The sequence below is a fragment of the Harpia harpyja genome, chromosome 7, assembly GCF_026419915.1.
Source record: "Harpia harpyja isolate bHarHar1 chromosome 7, bHarHar1 primary haplotype, whole genome shotgun sequence".
In the NCBI taxonomy this organism is placed as follows: Eukaryota; Metazoa; Chordata; class Aves; order Accipitriformes; family Accipitridae; genus Harpia; species Harpia harpyja.
The window spans coordinates 36,527,136-36,549,435 of NC_068946.1; the positions used below are offsets into that span (position 1 = coordinate 36,527,136).

Below are 22,300 nucleotides of genomic sequence, written 5' to 3' on the forward strand. Positions count from 1 at the left end.
AAGCACTATTAGAGTAACTAATCACAGAGAAATGGACAGTACAAACAAGTAAATCAGAATGCCCTGCAAAATCTACTATGAAAAAAGGAGGTTATTAACAACAAAAAAATCCAACACCTCTAAAATAGTCCCAAAATGAAGCAACACTAATACAGACAGTGTTTCCAAAATAAAACACAAATAGCCTTGCTACAAAAAATTATTAAGTAGGCTGATGTTTCCCCCGCACTTTACAAGCGGTATACACACAAGCCTCCCCAGCAGAGTGGTGTCTGTGCAGTCTCCGTAACCTAGGCTTGCTAGTTTCTAGAGAATTCTACGTAACACCAGACGGTCCTTGTGAAATTTGCACATCAAAAAATAAGTCATTTACTTGGTAAATGCATTTTAAATATATGAAATTCACTTCTGCTAGTAGGTCAAGAGGCTGAGGACATTGCCCTGTGAGGGGTGGGGGTTTGGCTGCCTGGGCACAAGGCCAACTTCCAGACAGCACAGCTGGTGGCGTTCAAAGAGCAAGGGAGCCCCAGCCCCGCTGTGGGCCTGCCCGCCCTTTGCCAGGACACGGCTTTTAAATTCAGCCTCTTGCCCTCGGCCCCTGCCCGAGCTATGCTACCACTCTGCTGCAGCTGTGCCTGCACCTGCCCAGGCACCCGCTTGACCCAGACCCCGAGAGGCTGACGGCAGACCTACCTGCCTGCCTGCCTCAGGCTGATCTCAGACCTGCCTCTCCACTGCAGACCGGACCGAACCAGACCACCGGGCTCCTGACTGGGCCTGGCGGCCATCCCGCGGCCTGACCCGCTCCGTCCTGTTGGGCTGCCTTCAGCTCCTGGCTCACCTGCCCTTTCCGAGCCGCCTGCGCCCCCAGCCGCTCCCCGGCACAGCGCCTGAACCCGACTGTCCCTTTCCAGCGCCAGCACCTGCGAAGTCTTAACAATGCTTTCCGGCTCCAAAGTGCTACTATTGGACTTTTAATCACATACACACAGAGATGGAGAAAGGGAAATTGGGTCCTTCTGAATCCAGGTTTGTACCTTCTCCCTGCTGTGACTCAGGTGATAGTGGGTGTGCTTATATTCTTTTGGCTAGTCCATTTTTTTTTTTTTTTCAAACTTCTCTATACTTAATACTCCTTACAACATACATTTTAATTTTTTTCTCCAGAGCAATTACATTGGACGAAAGGAAGGCTTCATCAGGAAGCAGATTCCTTTGACGACTTTTTTCACTTCTCCTTTCCCTCATTATGTCTGTTGCTACTAAAATATTTGCTTCCATTTTCTCTGACTCCACAAAGAATGAAGCTTCTTTTGGCAATCCCGTTATGAAAGGATAATATGCTACAGGATCACCTACTCCCTGAAAAAAGCTTCAGAGAAAAAATTCAGAGAAAATGACACCTCAGTAATCCACTTTGCCTTACCATATAATGGTACTGACTGAGTATATTAAAACAATGTAAGCACGCTGAAATCGGAAACTACAAGGCTGCCTGCGTCCTTTGACTAAATCTATACAGCTATGCCATCAGGGCTGAAGGCAGCTCCTGACTTGGTTTGGTTCATTACAAACCATTCAGGGATCCTAGTTCAGGCTTCACTTGCAACTCACAGTTCTCTGTAACATCCAGGCTTACCAGTCAAGATTTTTACTTCCCACTCGAGTTAATCATAAACTGTGGTGAACACAAAGTTGAAAGGTGCTGCACAGACCCATGGGAGACAACCAAAATGACATTCATATAGTACAAGTTATTTATGATGATGATTAAACCATACACACTTCCACACTCAGGGATGCTGGAAAAAACAAATAAAATCTGTGTTTATCTTAACACTGTAGACAACCGTGAGTGTAAAGATGAACTGACACACCCTAGTAAATAATTAGAACCTCAAACAAATCTCTTATTTTATAACATACACTGCTAAAACTAAACATGATCCTTCCCACAATATCTGCTTTCAGCCTCTTCCTTCAGCAGAGCTAATTGTTCCAACTCCCCTCTCTTGGTAGACTCTATCAGTAGTCCAGTTACCTTTCTCTTTACGCCTTATGCTTTTTTTTTTTTTTTAAACAAAAAATATTTGCAGCTGTTCCATTTTATCAGATTATTTTCCTCTCTCTCCTTTATTCTATCCCGTATCTGGTCCATACTTCCTTCTTCAGTGCACATACCGGTTTCCTTCCTAGAATCATAAAGGATTCTACTTAAAGACAGAGGAGTTAAAATTCTTTAAAGCTAAATCAACACTAAAAACTGTTTGCAACCGTGTTCGATATCAAAAAGGATCCTTGATTTGTTAAGTTCTGCATCCAGTTTTCTGCTAGTGGCCTTTATTTCACTTTTTTTTTTTAAAAAAAAAAAGGTATATAGTGAGATGGGGATGAGAGCTCATCAGTAACTGTAGTCCCCTATGGTTCACATGTACATTCACTTCAAGACTATACCACTTTTTCTTTCTGCAATCTAGTATAGGATGTGCTGATTTCCCGCCCGCTGTCATGTTTAGGATACTGGGTAGCACCTTCTGCACCATTTTAGTTTCTTCTGAAATGCAAATCTTCGCTAGTAGGAGAAGGAAAGGGAAACGATGGCCAGGGCAAAAGGTACTTGTAGATTTACGTATCTCAAAGAACTCTGGAGTAACATCTCTCTTGATATCCACTTGATACTCCACACAGGCACTCATACAGTGCATGACTCCCAGCTGCTGTCCTCAGGTTATGTAACTTTGTGATAGTTGATCACATAGTCCTTCATTAGAAATCAATTACTGTAGATCTCTTCTGTCAAGTGTGAGATCAGCTCTAGCATACTGCTTAATGAAGACATAGATAGAACTTGCTATTTAGAGAAAGCTACAGGCAGACATCTAAGACTGCTACCAGTTTGTTAACCAGGCTACTGACTGCAGGGTCAGACATTTGCTTAAGAAAAATAGCAGCTACTGTCCAGCTCAGGAGCAAAAGAGCTATCACCTCACCTATTAATGCTGGAAGAGGTCAGACCTCCTACAGCATAATCGCTCTCCTGAAAGATCGTTACTAGGAGTTCATAACAGATTTCTCACACGTGGTCTAGAAATAGGGATCTTATTCACTATTCCACTAGGAAGATCCTAGGACGGTATGTCATGTTCCACACATTAGATCTACTAGATCTCCTGAACTGAGAGAGACATTGTAACACCTTGTTTCTCAGCATCCTACATGTCTGTGGAAAGATCCTTGAAGAGAGAAGGACCAAGCATGTAAGGCAGCAACAAGACTATCTGAATTTCACAGCCACTGCCAATTCCATGCAGCAACTCAGCATCCAGTGTCATCAAGAAATGTACCAGCATGGTCCCCAAGCAGAGTAAACACTGATGGAGTAAAAAGAAGAAAGTGACAAATGAACTATGTATGACTTACTGGTACGCACTCAGGGCTGCCGCCTGGAAAAATCCTGTGTGGTCAAAAAAACTAGAATCCACTGATGTTTGATTATAAAATCCAGGCCAAGGTTTCCTTAACTTGAAGCTGCTGCCATTACAAGGAAATTACTTATGATTTATGTCTGAAAACAAATGGAGAATTGAGATTGCTTTCTCACAAATGGTGGACAGATGCCATCATCTACTAGCCTTAGAAATCTCTGAAGGCACATAGGATTCCAGTAGTCTGAGGTTTAAATAGTGAGAAGCTATCAAATAGGACGTGCGTGAAACAGTTTCCATGAGTCTCTGAAAAAAAACCGAACTCCGCAGTCAGAAATAGCAACATATTAAAATGCCGAAGCCATGCAACAAGCTATATTGGCTTCAATGCCCTACTGACTGCATTTAATGAAGCCTGAAGGGATGACTGTTGGGGTTGGAGAAGCTGGATAATTATGGGCAATGCACAGTGAAAACACATCACCCTATAGTCTGAAAATCGAAACTGCTTCAGGAAAGAAGAATAGGATTACTTTACCACGGCATTCATACATTTTTACTCTTCAATAGAACCTAGAAGACTCTGCCATCTCTGAAGCAGCTATGCTGAACAGTGTTTGTTCCAGTTCAGAACAGTAACAAACCAAGCCCTTCTTATACGGCACACGAGGATGCTAGAAAATGACCATACTGATCAGTGGATCTGACACTTAAATACAATACATGTTACTTTAGAAGGAATTATCTATCAAGGTGCTGTAAAAACTATTCTAAGATGGGGGGGAAGACTACACTGCTTGTGCAGCTGAAGGCCAAAAGCAGAGCGCATTAGTTCCTTAAGAGAAGCAGTACTGCAGCACCTCTGTTATAATAGGTTTTTTTACCCCCTGATAAACAAAAGCAAGCAAAATCAAAACAAATTCTCCTTTCCTCTTAAAAAAAAATAGAGCTTGTGTTTAAAAAAAAAAAAAACAAAAAAAACCCCAAAAAACCACACACAAACAAACCACACACAAACAAAAAAAAACCCCCGCAAAACCCCAAGCAGAAACCTCCATGAAAATAGTGCCAGGTTGGAACAAATCTCAGGGCAAAATTGAGAACCATATTCAAGGCAGACTAATTTTCACCTCTTCGAAATGCAAGTTACATAAATTTCAACCTTCTCAGATTCCCACCCACTTACCAACATCCATTTATATTCCTTCAATCAGCTCAAGAGTACAGTCATCTGCCTTCAGTGAAATCAAGTGGTATAATAAATGACACAAAAGAGAGAAAAGGTAAGCAAAGAACTTCTGCACAAGAGTATACATGGATTTCCATTAATTCATCTGTGACTATCTTATAAAGCAGCTTTCTAGCATGGAAATTATTTCCAATTTTGCTTATTTACATACCAACAACTAAGTCAGCTAAGTTCTTCCCAAAATCAGGAATCGACTTCTCAGAACTAAATAACAGTACAGAAGCCTAAAACATCAGACTTTAACAACAAGTTTCTTTTGAACCATAATCTAGACTTCATGACTGAAAGGCAAAATTAAGCAAACCTGAACAAATTTACTATCCCAGTTTTTATTAGCTGTAAAAAAAAATTTTTGGTTTTCAGCCATATCTGCTCCAGTGAGGAACATAATGCTGGCACAGCACCGTAAGAAAAAATGAGGTACCACCCCTTTTGGAAGGAACACAGACCAGCAGCTAGGTCAGGGAGGAATACCACTTTTCACTGCTATGACAGGCACCTTATGAGATTTTTACTTAGTCACCACAGTTGAGTACCTGAAAGATTAATAACGGTTCTTTTTCTTTCTGCTTATTTTGCAGGTTAGATGAGTTTCTTCTTTTATTTATATTCCTTCTTCCTCTACTAATGCACTGACTTGATGAAACCTTTAAGCTGATTTTGAGTCAATCCAGTTCTGACCTAGCTGGCAATTATGCCTACAGATGCCTGGAAAAAAAAAAAAAAAAATGCTTCCACATGACCCAGGTTGCCTGGAGATTTTAATTCTTTTATTACTTCCATAAATACCAAAGACCATACATGGAACATTTAAGATCTATTTCCCCCCTCCTCTCTCTTTTAGGACCATGAATAAGGGATTTTATTGATGAAGAAACTACATCATCAGTCTTTAATACCTGTACTTCTGTCATGCGATCAAAGTTCCTATTCAAAAGCAAGCATAGTTTACATGGACTGCTCATGGTAATCGATTCCCACAGATGTTACTGAACCTGCATTTAGAGAAAATGCTTGAAATTTGATTTGAGAGATCATACGTGCATGTGTGTGTTTAATAAACTTCCAAGTACGTCTGAATAACAAACAGGTATCAAATATTTTTCCTTTTTTGACAGTCTTTAGTAGTTCTTTCAGAAATCTTCACTGCAGAGAGTACTACAACATAATCAAAAGTCCAAAAACACAAAACGTGTGAAGCCGAATATTCTGAGCCTAAGCAGCTATACTGCAGTTAGTTACAAACATCTAATTCAGACAGGAAAGGTGGAAAAACATTAAGAATTATCACCTTCAGTGCAGCAGTAGGCCTGCAAGAAACAGCTTAGCAGAATCATGAACTTCAAAGGAACCATACCAACAGAATGTCATGGTTGGCAATGAAAAGCAGGACAGTAGAAAACAAGCACCAGGAATTATTTTAAACTAAGTTCTCAAGGCATGTCAAACAAGGAAAGATAAAAATTTTGTCACTGGGCAGAGATATCTCTTTTCAGACACATCAACTTCTGAAGAGAGGTCCTGGGAAGAATCCCAAAGTTGTCATTAAAAACAAAAATCAGCATTTCTCATACATAAATTGTTAAGCCTTAATTAAGAACAATTCTTAAGACAGTGACAGAATCTGCTTTATTTTGCATCATTGTGAATAGGTAGTAATTCTGGCGAAGTTAATGAGCAACTGAAGCTGGAGAATGGGCTTTCATTCAATGTTCAGAGAGACAGCCTCAGATGCAAGGAGAAGTCACTCAAGCTCTCCTTTATTTAGAACTTGTTGCATGTGTTTATATTCAGTATGTCTGTGAAAGGGAGAGGTGTATGTCAGGCAACGGTCTATTTTAATCTCTACAGTCTTCCTGCTGTATCTCTTATGGACCTTCTTATACAAGCTCGATCAGAATTTGTCTTAAAATCTGGCCAGGCAGGTAGCTGTGTCCCATGATGAGAGATGTAGCGCTTAAATGTCACTGCACGATGTAACCGGAGGGACACCGGTGTGCAAGAAATATGCCTTTGTCTGATGATCAGACAGTAACTGTCCAACAGTTAAGTGGTACAAAAACAGCACCAAAGATGGTCCTCTTACACAGTTACAACAATAGGGAAAATACCAAAATGTCAGCCATCAGCCAACCACATCAGTACTTCTGCTACATACCAAACATGCAGCAATATACTGTTAAGCATCGAGTCAAAAAACATGTATTTGTAACCAAACTAACTTCTCTTGTCTATTAGCACGAGTATTAACACTTTCCTTAGAGTGCCAGGGAATAGTGCTAAAAAAGGCCTCACTTGTAAATAGATTAGATATAAAAGGGTAACATGTAAATGTTTTTACCATTCACTAAGTGCTATGGATTAAAATGTAATAGGAAAAGTTCACTACAAACTAGAAGATACAGGAGAGCCATTTAAAATATTTGCATTTATCAAGTGAATAACTATTTCTGCTATTTTAACCTACTAACATACAGTTCTCACCAAATACTTTCACATACAAGACAGAAAAAACCCATTTTGCAACAATTTAAAATTCTAGATGAATGCTGATCACTCTCTGCAGATAGAAAAGATACATTCCCTAATCACCTATCACTAAAACTAGGCTAAATATTATGAATTTAAATCTGCTTAACAATAAAAAAAAAATCTAATACTGAGATGCAAGTAATACAAGATATTCTAACAAACATGATATTTCATTCTAGTGACATGATCAGGCAAGAGAACAAGATTTTCTTGCAGAAAACCAGCAATTTTAGCTATATTCATGGGGTTTTCCTCCACTTCAACTGACATTTACAGACTTGATCTTCTACATCCCTTAAGGAAAACAATACTCTTGCAAATAATTAAGTTAATGTGTTTGTGTTACAGATAACGAATCACTATGAAAACTGTAATTTTTCCTCATCTTAAAAGGAATTTTAGTAACACCCAGAATCACCAGCAGTATCACTTGTTTGATCAGTAATATACCAGATATTGACAAGAAAGCTAGATAATGATTAACACAGGGGCTATTCTAAGTCTTTAAATTACCTTTATTAAGCACAAAACGTGTTGGATGTTTTTAATCAGCATTTTTATCAGACTGCTCCTAAAACCAAGACTGAATTAATTACTTTTAATCATTAGTTATTCTTAAATTTAATCCACACTGCATTCTGGAGACAAAAGTAGGGATTTTCTTTAAAATCCCTGCTCATAAGGGAGGTACCACAATCATCAAAGAACTTCTCAGCGACATCAGTTCAGTGTGATCATGCACTGACACCTAGTGAATACTTGCAGTTAAGAAATCCCGTTGCTTATCTTCTCATTGCCCATGCAGGACAAATGTTACCAATATGTTTATGCTGACAAGATGTTTCACATACGGACTATGTTTCCCTTCTTCTAATTAGAGAGACATTAGGATGTGCAGTATTTCTTGTACACAACCATGAGAACACACATACAGCATGCAGTATCTCACCTGCTCGAAAAACATGTATGTCCCTATAAATGAGTCACACTACCTCGTTTTATTTTTCAGCCATAACGACAGCCTAGTGACTAGTGCGCAGTGTGTCAATGAGACCAACCAGACAAACAATTTCTCAGAGACTGAAATGTATTTTGCAAACCTCCATCTCCACGCAGGGAGTCAGCTGGCTCTACACACAGCACAATTGTTTTGTTTCCATTATGTAGCAGATGGTGATGGACATGATCTGAAAAGCCCTTAAACGTGAACGGCACATGCTGAGGAACAGTGGAGACTGCAACCAGAGGATTTATAGCTGAGAACAATCTGGGGTCAGCGATTATGTCATCGCATTGTCACTCTTCCTAATGCATCTCAACAGAGACGCAGAAGCTAGCTGTTTGACCTATTCATCCAGCTTCATGCAGAATCACCAGCCCCACATCCTCTCCATATACAATGGAAAACATCTGACATTGCAACTCACAACTCTTCTTATTCTTTAATTGCATTTAAGGGATCCCTTCTCCTAAACTAACGCATTCCTCAAGCATAAAGCCCAAGCTAGCAACTATCTTTTCTCTTGATTTCTCAGGGAGCACTGGACAAATTATTCAGTGAAAAACTGCACTGCCTAGTATTACAAGCAAAGACAGAAAAAACGAGTATCAAAATAAACCTTCAAGCTCTTAATAATGGGTTGAGGTTGTGTTGGGAGGCAGGGGAGGAGGTGGTATGCAATACACTGCCAGATGCTATCAGTTGCCGTAAATCTTTGCAGACCCATGTTCAAAATTCTAGTTTTCACGCCTCGATTTTCTTGAATTCCCAAACATAAGGATGCTCCAGAATCACATACAGCATTCTGAATGATACACTACTGCAGGCTATAAGCTTTTTTTCAGCATTAGCACTGAACTGACTTGAAAGTTGTTCTTCATGAGAACGGTGACACAGAGGTCTAAACTACATGCACCTACCATGTTCAATCCATCTCCTGGAAGACCACAGCAGGGGCAGGGGGGGAGTGGAAAGAAAAAATAAAAATTAAGTCATCTCAGAACTTCTAGCTTTACTTAAAAAATCTGATATGCATCCAGGGTATTCATGCCTGGGTATGGGTGTTAAGCTCAGTTTCTCTCTCATGTATATGTAAGTAACTTTGTCACAGCTATGATATACACAGGTGATAGCACTAGTGAAAAACGTTTTACAAACGGGTATTTGGATGAAGTTATCACCTAAATACTAGGTTGCTCTACTCCTGTACAATACTTCTCCAGCAGAACTGCATGTCTGTGGATGAGTAGCTTCAGTTGCAGAGATCAATGTGGTGGTTTTTCATTTTCATGATTCCATAATAATCCTACCACATGCTTCTGGTGATGGTGGCAGGGGGAGACAGAGCTCTCCCAGCCCAAACCACATGAAGACCAGCAGGCCACTGGCAGCAGACTTTACTTTCCAAAGTTGTTTTTAACGTATCTTTAAATTGCCTTTCAGATGTCATGAAGGTATCTTCCTTAGATGTACTATTCAGAGGCTTTTACAACATAAATAGTAATTGCCTAGTTTACCTATACTGTTTGTTTCAGTAACGACATCATTCCCATTTTCTTTTTTACTAGTTACCAAAAAAAACCCCAAAACCCGCAAAACCCCCAAACCCCCACCCAAACTAAACTAGCAGGGGTGTGGAGGGAACTCAACAAATCTGAATTGGCTTCTTTTTTTGGAACGAGTGCTCAAAAATAAAAACAACAACACAGAAAACCTATCTAATTTAAAAAAAATGACCCATGCCCTAGGCATAGTTACTCTATCAAGGCTTCTCCTATAACTATTTGGTTCAGGATACATCCCATACCACCCGTGTATTCATCTGAGAAGCTGAAGGATAGACACACACACAAAACCACACAAGATTATTGCCACTGTTAACAAATTTTAGTTTGTGAATCAGGTAAGATATTTTGAGATTCTTTCGGTAAAATGTGTTAAGTCCATTTAAAAAGTAAGTATTTTATGCATCTTGGAAACATGTCCAAGCCAAAATAAACATTAGCAGAAGCCAGTGCAAATCCTGAGCAACTTTAACTCTCATGACTTTTTATATGCATATACAATGTTCACAAATACATACACATACAAATTTATATGCATATACAATGACCTCCTGTTTGTCAAGACTCCAGCAGGAAGATGACACGTTTTCCATGCTATCACTACAGTAAGCCTTTACAAATTTTCCACCACCTCTTATACTACATCAAAAACTAGAACAGGTAACTGTATTCTAGTCAAATAGGAATTCACATTTATGTGTAATCTTATGGGTAAAACACAGATTAAGGGGAGGGACGGGAGGGGGGACAGCAGGGTGCCTGATCAGCTTTCATAGATCAAAATTTCTTCTGCAATAAAGAAAATTTATACCCTCTCAAACCATATACAGTATTCTGCTTTGCAGATCAAAAATCCTTGTTGCCATGGGAACTGCAAAAAAAGCCAGTCATGACATAGCAAGGCTATAACAGAAACACGTCTGCTTGGAAATTGCCAGTAGTCCAGGTTTTTGTATCAAAAATGCTTGGGTATTTTCAACCTGAAACCAAAACACTTCCTCTAATCTTACTTCCAAACTCTCCATCCACAAACATTTTGCAAATTTTCACTAAAACCTGCTCATATACATACATTGTTTATACAAAACAAGGTAAGCAAATTAGTGTTTGAGATGTAGTGTATACAATGCAAGAATACCAACTTGTATATATGTCCTTTCCAGATACACTTGGTACCAAGTGTGCACTGATGATTTACATTGCTTAGTCCCTCTACACACAGGACAATAAACATCTTTCAAAAATAAAGAAAAAAAACCTAAAGCACTCGAAGGGACACAAAAAGAGAATGTTGCATAAGACAGACTGTAAAAAGCAAGATTTATAATGCAATGGTTTAAAACAGTATTTCAAGGTTAGTTATATGTGCAATTTGCCCTTTGCATCTGTGTTCTCACCAGGTAACAAAAACTAACATTTGATTACTAAAATAGAATATCATGCCTTTTGAGAAGACTGTTGGCACTTCATAGCAAAGCGGAAAACCAGTGTCAAACCTAGAGTCATACAATTCCCACCTGAACACAAACAGTTCCCAGAAGTGTGAATAAAAAAAAACCAAACACGCTGATCAAAGGATCCATATAACAACATGGAATTCATACTATCAAACACACCCTTTTCAGCACCCCATTATAATCTTACAGAAGTGCTAGATTTATTTTCCTGTCAAATATGTATATGATATAAAATGTCTTGAGAACACCACATGAAAAGTACTGCATAAAATGCTGTTGAAATGTTGTGACCTCTAGGCCATATGCTGATTTGTAATACAGCAAGGAAGTTGGGAAGAACCTTGGAGAAAACAGTTTTGCAGACCAGTATTGGCAAAAATTGCTTTTGCGCATCAAAGCAGTCTCAATATACCTTTGAAATACATTTTTCATTTAACATTATAGCTACTTAAGTATCAGATTATGACAAACTACTTTAAAAAGAAACCTTGGAAACCAAGTACAAGTCTTATCTGCAGAGTGATTCATGGTTCCAGATGGCTCTGCAAAACCGTTAATTAGGAAATACATTCTTTCTTATCTGTTCTTAAATACATACTTTTTTATCTGTTCTAACAACACTTGCTTATCAGACAGCACATAATACAGAATGTAGTACCACTGAAACCAATTAGTTTTGATTAACTCTTCATTTCATCCCCCTCCCCAGAGAGCAGATTAGGGCAGCTACCTACAATTTAGCCATGCCCACTCTCCTTTTTGACCTAGCCTGCATACCCTGGCACAGAACTGCACAGGTCTTGTGAAATGCTCGGACAAATCATCAAATAACTGAGGATATTCAGAGTAATGGAAGGCACTTCCAAAGGAGAGTGTAGTCACCTGGGAAATGCAACAGGTTGGGGTTTTTTGTTTGTTTTTTTTTAGCATGTCAAAGCCATACAGTAAACAGGATGATGGTGTTTGGAGGGGGGGGAAGGTGATACCTGCATCTTTATTATGGCTTGCAAAAATGGCAAATGTATTTAAATTGGGCACAAGAAGTCAAGCAAATTACAACAACGTGTGCAATACTTTTAAAGGTAAAATTTTATATTCAGAATAGTGTGGCATTATTAATTTGACAAGCTTTTAGAATTAGCAAATACAAGTATCTTTTCCTCAGAGGTGACTGGTGAGGAAAAAGGGCTGTGGAGTAAGAAAGTAACTAATATAATACAACAAGGTATACTACAAATAGTAAAAAAATGCAGGAAAATATTTAATCTTCTAGATCATTTTACCTGCATATATCAGTCCTTCACTTAACACTGCATCTATTTGATGAGTCATTATTTCAGTAATACAGATGCCCTGCATTTCCCAGATTCATACAAATGTTAGGCAGACATCTTCACTCCCAGGGACATCCAACTCTCCTGGTCCTCTGGCTCACTGCTTCTCTAAATTAGTCACCATTAAGCACCTGTAGAAGGGTCCCCTATTTATATTTAGCTATTTAGAAAAGAAACCAAACCACAGTTCAGCCCCATTCACACACCACCACCCCCCCCCACTCTGAACAAACAGATTGATGTATTACATCAGTGCTGTAACATCTGTCTGTGGTTAAAGCCAGCTTCTACTTCTACTGCTGTACCATCAGTGTGACAAATACCAAACCAGGCTGTATTCTGATCTGTAGCCTCTCTGTGAAGCCATCTGTTTCCAAAGTACAACAATTTACAATAGTGGATGTGTGTTGTAACAACACAATTACAACCTCCTGCAGTTGCTTATTGCTTATTCTCCCCCCAGCCATTGCTATGCAATCACAAAGGCAGGAAATAATTTTAAATTGTCATTAGAACAACCTGACAGAATCCAAAATCTGAACAGTAAGGCACAAGACACATAACAATAAATTCACAGTAAGGTAACATTGCACCCTGCAAACACTTCTTAGTCTATTATGCAAGTAGAGGGTCCCCACAGAGTGAAGAAGCCAGCCTACTTCAAGTGCTTTATATTCTAGAAATCTGAGACTACCTAACTCAAATTACAAATAGATTTCTCTAGGTTCAACCAAACTTACACAACATACTGCAGAAAGTTCTGTGTATTTCATGATAAAATCTAGATAGATCTAAAGAGCTCCATCTCAGATACCTAAGAACATTTTAAAATAAAGGATGCTTAGTCACAAAGATAAATAGAAACTATCTCTCCGAGTTCTCTGGTTTTCCTGCTCTTTATTGCATTCTCTATCTTAAACCAATGATAGATGAGATTTTTAGTGACTTGCCCTCAACTAGTGAGGTATGTTGCTGGGCTAGCCTGACCTATGTTTCATACAACAAACACAAAAATAACGTAAAACAAAAACCACAGATAAGAACAGGCATACAGAAAGGGCAGACCTCTCCTTATAGTCAATTTTTAAAAGCAGCATTTTAGAGATTACTATAGCTTGCTTTCCTCTACCAAGACTAAACAGCACAGAAGTCGTCCTGGAGTCGCTCTAGCATCTGTGCCCTTCTGTCTTTATGTACTTTACCACTTCCCAGAGTAAATATATTAAAATTTACAAACTTCTTAGAGCTTTATTTTTTCCACACATACTATGTAAAGAATCCATTCTCCAGTTTGCACACTGATGAAACAAAGGTGACAAACGTGGATGTGCAATCATTTGTGGTGGACTTTAGTTAACAAATCTTCCCCCAGTAAAACACGTCCTCATTCAGAACACTGAAAAATCAGGTAGGTACAATTCACCAGTATGAGTAAAAGAACACGGGAAACTGTGCATGTCTTTCATCCTGAAGCAACCTGTTTGTTCTTTAGCTCTACTAGCCTTCATCAGCCACTGCCCCTGCCCAACAGTTTGTCTTTCCTGCCTACTTAGACCAGAAGGTGTTTCAGGCAAAGAAAGAACTGGTGGTATACATCGCTCCAGAGTTTGCTGTGCTAAGCAGATTTATAACATAGTTTCTCACACAGGACTAGCACAGTCTTGCAGCAGCACAGGATTTATCCAGAACCACAGAATACACAGAAACCCCATGAAACATTTCCCACTTATTCCACTACCCCAGCAGACCGCTGTGGCCACGCTGGCCATCACCAGCCACCCTCACACCGTCTCTGCCACCACCTGCGCAGCGAGGCAGGCAGGCTGGGACACGCACCTGCAGGCCAGCCCTCCCGTTCCCCAGTCTGGCGCAGCACGGCAGACCCACCCCCACCAAGGTGCTCTGAGCCGCTGGGCACAGCTGGGAGCCAAGGTGCTGGGGCACCTGCGGTGCCTGGGGGCAGCTGAATCGCATGGAGCCCTAAAGGGGTGCCACAGGCCACCTCACCTCACCCCTGTACACCTCAGGTGTCAGAAACGCCAGGAAGGGCAGGCAGTTTTATAGGCGAGGATCCAGTACATCTCCGATTTGCAGACAACTGCTCTCTCGGGGCAACTTACAAACCCACGTACTAGTGGAGTTTGGTCTCCGCCTCACTAAGCAAGCCCCCAGCTCCTGGGCTAACAACGGGTGCATCTCTGCTCCGCAGCCGCCTCCTCCGCGGTCAGAAACGCACAACGCGCTTACGGGTCCTCGCCTGAAAAACGGGCGTTCCAGCTAATCCTGCCACCGCCTAGGTTAATCGGTCCTGCGCCGGCAGCGGCGAGTAACACGAGTAACGGGAACGCCTGCCCCGCCGCCCTCCGTCGCCGGCGGAGAGCCCTGCGAGCGGCGCTTCCCGCGCTCCGGGGCTGGGTCACGCCGAGCGGCTCCCCAAGGCCGCTGCCTCCCCCGCGCCGCCCTCACCTGCCGCCGGGCCGGGGCCGTCCGCACTAGCCGTTAGACTGGGGCCGCCGCGCGCCACCTCCGCCAGCCGTTGGGCCGGGGCCGCCGCGCGCCCTCCGCGGGCCGCTCGCAGCCCTGCCGCGCGGCCCCCGCCTCCCACCCGGAGCTCGCCGGCTCCCCCTCGAAATCGGCACCCCCCCCCCGGCCGGCGGCACGCCGCGCCCTCACCGCCCGCCCACCGGTCCGCCTTTCCCCGCGCTCCCCTCACCTGTCCCCGGCGGCTGCGGACGCGGGCGGGTCCCGAGGCGCCCGATAGCCGCCGGTGCTCGCAGCGGGCGCGCGCTCGCTACCTGCCCGCCCGGGAGACGGCCCCCACCCGCCGCTTCATGCCGCGCCGCGCTGCGCCTGCCGTCCGAGCGGACGATGGGGCGGCGCTGGCCGAGGCGCACCGCGCGGAGCGGCCGGGGAGCGGCGCTCTGCCCCAACCCGGCGGGGCCGGGGCGCCCGCTCCGCCAGCAGCCGGCCGCGGGAGCCGCGTCTCGGCAGGCCCCGGGGAAGAGGCCAGCGGCCACAGCCCGGTCTGCGCCGCCCGCCTCACCGGCGGGGGTGGGTGGGGAGCTCGGGAGGCCCGGGCTGGCGGAGCGCTCGCTGCGGCTTCGCAAAGAGCAGCAGCAAGGGACAGGCTAGCAGGGCCGCTCGAGCGCTCGTTTCTCGCATACCTCAGTCCGGCCCCCCGTGCCGCAGGGGGCGGGAGGGAGCGGGGGTCCTTCCGTAACCGAGCGGGTAAAATGCAGGAGATTGCTGGGGTGAATAAACCTGTGCGTAATTGGTGTTCAGTGTGTTAGCAGGCGTTTTTAGTAGATCTACAGATACGTTAAAAACGGGGGGGGGGGGGGGGGGAAGAACCCAAACAAAAACATGCCTGCTTGTCAGTTTTGAGGTACTTAATTATTTTTTTTATCTGTACTAGGCTTCTGTTAAATATAAATCCCTGCAAGAAGCATACTGATTATTTTCTGAGTGTTCTAATTCATACAAATGTATTCTATGCCTGTGCATTTTCTTCCGATACCTTTCCCTCCACAAAACTAACCAGCCAGCCATAACTTTGGTCCTTAACTTCAAAAATTTCAGATGCTCTCATCTCTTTGTATCTTAGACCCTAACCTGACAACTGTTTTTTCATAGGCAGAGGTAAAAAATCTAATTGCAACACTGCGGCCTAAGTGCTTGCTACATTAGTATAGCAACACTCATTTTTGGAGTAAACAATCTCAACAGAGCCTTGGTGGTTGAAAACTGTGGAGAGAAGAAATGAAGGGCACCATCCTACTGCTCCATTTGGAAGCATTTCTGCTGGGGTCCACACCAAAAGCTAAGACTTATGCATCATATACATGATTGGGTACGTCTGGTTTTCCTGAGGGTCTACAGAGATATGTGTCTGCACATCTATGATGATTATTAGAGTTTCTGCATGTTTTCCTTAGCTTTTAATTTGTTCAGTGTATCCTATCTTCAAGGCATTACAACAGAGAAAATTTCTTTTTAGAAATAGCACTCAAATGTGATTGCTACCCAAAAATTTGGCTCTCTTGCTTTCAGTGTTGCAAATGCTGTTTTATTCAGAACCAGTTGTCGCATGTTTTACAGGATCAGAGATGACTTTGCAACAATATAAATGAAATACCATTTTAATGCATTGAGAATATAGTCGTATGTCATAGTCAAAAGAAAGCCTAATGACAATTTCTTGTCCCTCAGTTTTTCAGGAAACTGCTTTGTGTCTCAAAGTGTAGGAATCCCTGCTAGGGGAAAAAGAACTACTTTGATACCAGGCATTTTTCCAACATACTTCCAAACATCACAGGAGGGATTCTGTAAAGTGGAGATAGATTAGGTAATTTTCATTACAAGACTGACACAATAAATACTTATTAATATTATTTGCCTCCAAATTCAAAATTCTTCTCAGTTCCACTGCCACCACTGTTGCAATGCCTGTTCTCCACCTACCTCCCGTATTCTGCTATCAATCAGCCCTTCCACAGGCACCTACGCATCACTTGATGTGTACGCCAGCTCCCTGACAGTGAAAAATACTGTCTGTAAATTCACCATAGAAGTTTAAAATTATAGTATTTTTCACATTGTAATTGCATTCAGCACCCTAAGACTAAAAAAAACCCTACGAATTTGATGCTTTACTAAAACTTTCAGCAGTTTCTGCTGACTTCCACCCCTCATGTCCTAAAAGCAAAATAATAACTTATAAATATTTTACAAATTATGTAGTAAAAAACATTTTTTTTAAAACACAAAGATAATTCTTCACTTCAAATGTAAAATATCATTGAAATTATACATACTGGTTTGCAGCCTTGATAGCTAGACAATTTCTTTAACATCTTTTTTTCTAGTTGTCTCAGAATACCTGACATGAAAAAGTGGTTTAAGCATCATGTACACATAATCATTATCCTAATAAAGAATAGTTTTAAATAGTATTAATAACCTGAAGAGTGTAAGTGCAAATCATATGAAAGATCTTTCTGAAAGCGTAGGGCTTCAGTATTTTACTTTTCACAAATCTATTATTATAATGAGTTTTAATCACTGCTCCTTATTTCTAACACTTTATAAATTCATATTTTATTTTCATAGCACCTCTTGATAGCCAATAGTTTCTAGTGATGAAAACAAAGACAGAACAATTAAATACAATAAAAAATGAAGTCTTTATTCTTTTGGCTCAACCATAATGTGGTTTACTGTTCTTTATGGTAATAGCATTTTCCTGCATGCAGTTCACCGACACACAAGTCAATATTTTTGTAAAAGGAAGAGTCAACATTGAATCTTTGCTTGTGTAAGAAACACAAAATGTCCTGATGTGATCAATTATACAAGTTTGCTATTTAATTCCTGTGGAAAAAAACCATTGTGGATCCCATATTATATTTAGAACAGTTCTAGTGCAGCATGAATCAACAAGAATAAGAATAGTCTATGTAAACAAACACCAGTAAAGATTTAATGAATAAAAAGACTACCTTGAAACATCTGATGCAGGCAGTGCTAGAATTTTAAACAAATCTTCCCCACCACATTTCAATTACAAGTTATATCTATTTGGAAGCAAGTGCATTTTGGACTCAGTTTGAAACTTATTTCACATTAAAATATGTGCAAAAATACAGTACTAATAAAAAAGCAGAAACCTAAAGCTACCCCATTCTTTCCTTTGTTTCTTATTTTGTGAAGTTCTTGAATTAAAAAGTGCTATGGATAGAAAGTAACAAAAGTGACAGTGACATCAACCTGAAGATAATTCTCATTTCTTATTTTATGTACAAAATGCTGAAAAATAAAATAAAATGGTATTTTTTACAATATTTATATTTTCTTAGAAAATTCTATCCATGTATTTTTCAACAGATTAAGCAGTTTGCAACATACCCTGTACAGTCTGACTATACACCGTACAGTAGTCACTTAAAATTTTAGAATGCAAAGCAAGAAGCTCTTAAATAGCTGCAAACTATTGCTTGATGTCATGAAAGAATGATGGCCGATTGAACAATTTGTTTCACTTAACCACTGAGATATGGCTTCCCATATTAGACTTTTAACAGTGGAAGGAGTAAAATTACAGCAGCAAAGGCAAGATAAACATGCATTGGTGATAGCTTCCAAACTATCTATAATGGTACAGAATACTTCATATTAGCTGTTGAAAGCTTGCAAACTACACTTACTGTGGTACATATTTGATGCAATAAATATTGTGCACAGGTCATTATTTGTTTGCTCAAACATGCACCACGGGATAAAATAACTATTTACATAGACGGTACTTTTTTAATCAACACATACAATGTCAACCTTGCTGAGAGCAGAAGATGGCTAAACGATACTGCAGGGTGAGGCAGAACAACTTCATAATCCTTAAGTTTTGTGGTTTTTTGGTAAATTCAATTTCCCAAGTTCAGGTAAGCTGTTTTCTACAGAAGAATACTTAAAAATGGACTCTATGTCCCTCAGTAAATTTTGTATGCAGAGTTCATTCAACTACAGTTAAATGACTAATGAAAAAATAAAACATCTGTTCTATTATTGTAGACTCTATGGGACTTTACAGGCACATTAAGATTTGTCTGGATGAGATACTAGATGGATACTGTTGTTAAAGCACCTCAAAATATAGAGCCACCCTGAAACATGGAAGTAGTCAGACTCTGCTGCTTTGTGCGACGTCATGTTTTTCCATGCATGAACTACGAGTGCAGCATGCCTTCATGCAAATCACTTCTGTCTGTACATTATAGAGAATCCGAGAGTAGAACACCTGGTTCTCATACCCCTTTCCCCAACATAAAACCCATTTACAAAAATAGTCACATATAATAGTAAACAACTTGTGAATTAAAAAATGATAAGTTCACCAACACTGATTTTTGTAAAAATATGGCAAATGTGGCTGTTGAAATGCAAACAGTGGATACAATTTTTGTACTGTGTGTTTCATGTTAAACACAGAGATTCATACGTTCGCACCTTTTTTTTTTTTAACTGGTCCCTACAATCTGATTGGCCATTTTATCTTCTCTTCAGCAGTGTCAGCTGGTAATAAAAACAACAACCTCCTGTCAAGGTGTTACCCTGTTTTACAGAGTTGCAGTTTGATGACGAGGGGTCACTGTCTTGTTATAGGCACTGACCTTTTATATATATATATATAATTATATATATATTTATATATGTAAAAACTGTCAGTTTGGCATGTACCTCCTACAGGAGTCCTGTTGACACAAATACATACTTTCTCAGGCTGTAAACAGTTTATCACAAACAGAATTCTGTGTTACTTTTTACTTTCCCTGCTGTCTTTACCTTTATCTTCTTTTTCTGATTTGTCTTTTTCATATTTATCCTTGTCTGGCTTTGTTACACTATCATAGGATGGTGGGGAGGTTGTGGAGGGGGTCATATCTGTTTTTTCTGGAGTAGAGTTCTCATTTAGTTTATCCATAATCATATCTTCTTTCATGGGCAGATCGTCCTCATCTTTACCTTTATCCTGATTAAATATACATGAAACTTTTTTGACTTTTTGCCTTAAAAGATGACGTCTGAAAGCACGCTGAATAATGACAGCAGATACCTCCTCCTGTTTTCGTTTTAATGTGGTTGTGATTGGTTCATAGGAGACTTTTGAAGGATTGGCTGCCATAAACCGATCTTCCATCTGTATTCTGAGGGCATCCATCTCCCCACTTTCCCCCAAAACACGCTTTGTGAAAGCAAACAAGATGTCAAGGCAGTGAATTCTGTCACCACTTACCATGGGCAGATCCATTGCAATAAGCTGAACTTTGTTTGGTTTTGCTATAAGAAGAGGAGGATCTAATGAAGCTGCAAAATCTGATAGCTTACTGAACTCTATGAACTGTGTTGCATCAGGATCAAACTTCTCCCAGACTTCATAGAACATCTCAAAGTCATCCTCACTCAAGGGTTCAGCACTTTCTTCAGTAGCAACACTGAAGTTCTCCAAAATCACAGCAATGTACATGTTCACCACTACCAGAAACGATATGATAATGTAGCTGACAAAGAAGAAAATCCCAACGGAAGGGTTGCCGCAGTCGCCTTTAACAGAGCTCCCCGGATGATCTTTATGGGGGTCACAGTCTGGCTCCCCACTGTTAAGAATTGGGGCTAGCAAACCATCCCAGCCAGCGGATGTGGTAATTTGAAATAGGCAGATCATGCTGTTGCCAAACGTTTCAAAGTTGAACATGTCATCAATCCCAACTTCCCTCTTAACATAGGCAAAGTTGGACATGCCAAATATCGCATAGATAAACATGACCAGGAACAGCAGCAGACCAATGTTGAACAGAGCAGGAAGAGACATCATCAAAGCGAAAAGCAGAGTGCGGATTCCCTTAGCGCCTTTAATGAGACGCAGGATTCGACCAATTCTGGCAAGTCGGATGACTCTGAATAGTGTGGGGGACACAAAATATTTCTCAATCATCTCGGCTAAGAACATACCTGTTGAAAAACAAGTTAAATTAGTAAAGAATATTATTAGATTTAAAAACCACTGCTAAAGATTTATCCTACAAACATTGTAGAACTTTAAGAAGAATAGGATATTTAAACAGATTTTAGAAATTAGCCATTCAGTTGTTTTTACAAAACCTTTACAGTTTGGTATATTTTGGAAACCCATAAATCCCAATAGAAATTCTAAAGTAATTTGCAGGGTAGTGAAAAAAAACTACATCAATGACATTTCTAAGTGTTAATTGTATGACTAACTATGCAAAAAGACACACAAATACACAAAATCAATCTTTTTCAGGACAAATTGATAACTAGTGTATGAAGACTAGCAAATGCTGAGACCAGAAGAATAGCTTTCTGTTTAACTGTAACAAAAATAATTTCAGTTAATCTGAAGAAAGATCATATTCATAGTAATATTAAAATGCCATGTAATCAAGTTATGGTATTCAGAGAAAATATGTGTATTTGAAGGAAACTGCAACTTCTTAATCACACGTGAAATAACATGACTACAAGTTTAGTATTAATGACACAGCAATTCCAAACATAAACAAACTGATAATAAAAAGGCTTCTTGGAACTCACTGAAGAGTAGAAGAATTGAGCATTATATTATGTGCCTCAAAGCAGAAAAATAACTACATCCTGTTTCCATAAAAAAAAAGGAAAACCCAATTTGCATATTAAGGAGTTCTGAGAAGTTAAAATGACAGAATTTTTACACAAGTTCTTTCAGGTTTTCTGCTTTAGATAAAGCAAAGATTAGTGGAACCATGTATTTATTACTACATCTGCTTCACCTCTTCTTCTCTGGTTGCTCACTCTAGCTCAGGCATAAAACCTCCCAGGATCAAACAAAACTCTGAAGTAAGCTGAGGGTTTTACCCTGCTGTCTGGGGTGCTTGCATGCTAGCCTAACAACAGTCCCACACAGATTTTGCTCTTGGATTTTGGATTGCTGGACTCTTTTCCTGCAACTGCCACTGTTAGTTTATATCAAAATTGCCTTTCATATATGGGTTTCTTTCTATGCTGCGGAATTTCTACTGAATTCAGAATAAAGATCTAATTTCAACTAATAGAAAAGTGAGAGTGTGTGAAACCTATTGCTAAAAAATTTACCATACTGTTCAATTATTTTATGGATAATATGAAATCAGAAGAAAGAAAAATGGTGGTCAGACTTTCTAGTGACAATGTTGATCCAAAATATAA

General features: G+C 40.3%; 2 protein-coding genes across 7 annotated transcripts in view; both read right to left on the reverse strand.

Moving 5' to 3' along the window:
• CSRNP3 (cysteine and serine rich nuclear protein 3) overlaps nt 1–15,401 on the reverse strand; it is a 112,981-nt gene extending 97,580 nt beyond the window's left edge. For both annotated transcript variants that reach the window (XR_008235955.1, XM_052792213.1), the window contains exon 1: nt 15,276–15,401. The gene's annotated coding sequence lies outside the window, so the exon portion shown is untranslated. The remainder of the gene's footprint in view (nt 1–15,275) is intronic.
• A 2,325-nt stretch (nt 15,402–17,726) lies between these two features.
• Nucleotides 17,727–22,300, reverse strand: part of SCN2A (sodium voltage-gated channel alpha subunit 2) — an 81,499-nt gene continuing 76,925 nt past the window's right edge. For all 5 annotated transcript variants that reach the window (XM_052792621.1, XM_052792619.1, XM_052792617.1 and 2 more), the window contains one exon: nt 17,727–21,067. In XM_052792621.1, the coding sequence (XP_052648581.1) occupies nt 19,872–21,067 (1,196 nt within the window). In that variant the 3' untranslated portion in view covers nt 17,727–19,871. The remainder of the gene's footprint in view (nt 21,068–22,300) is intronic.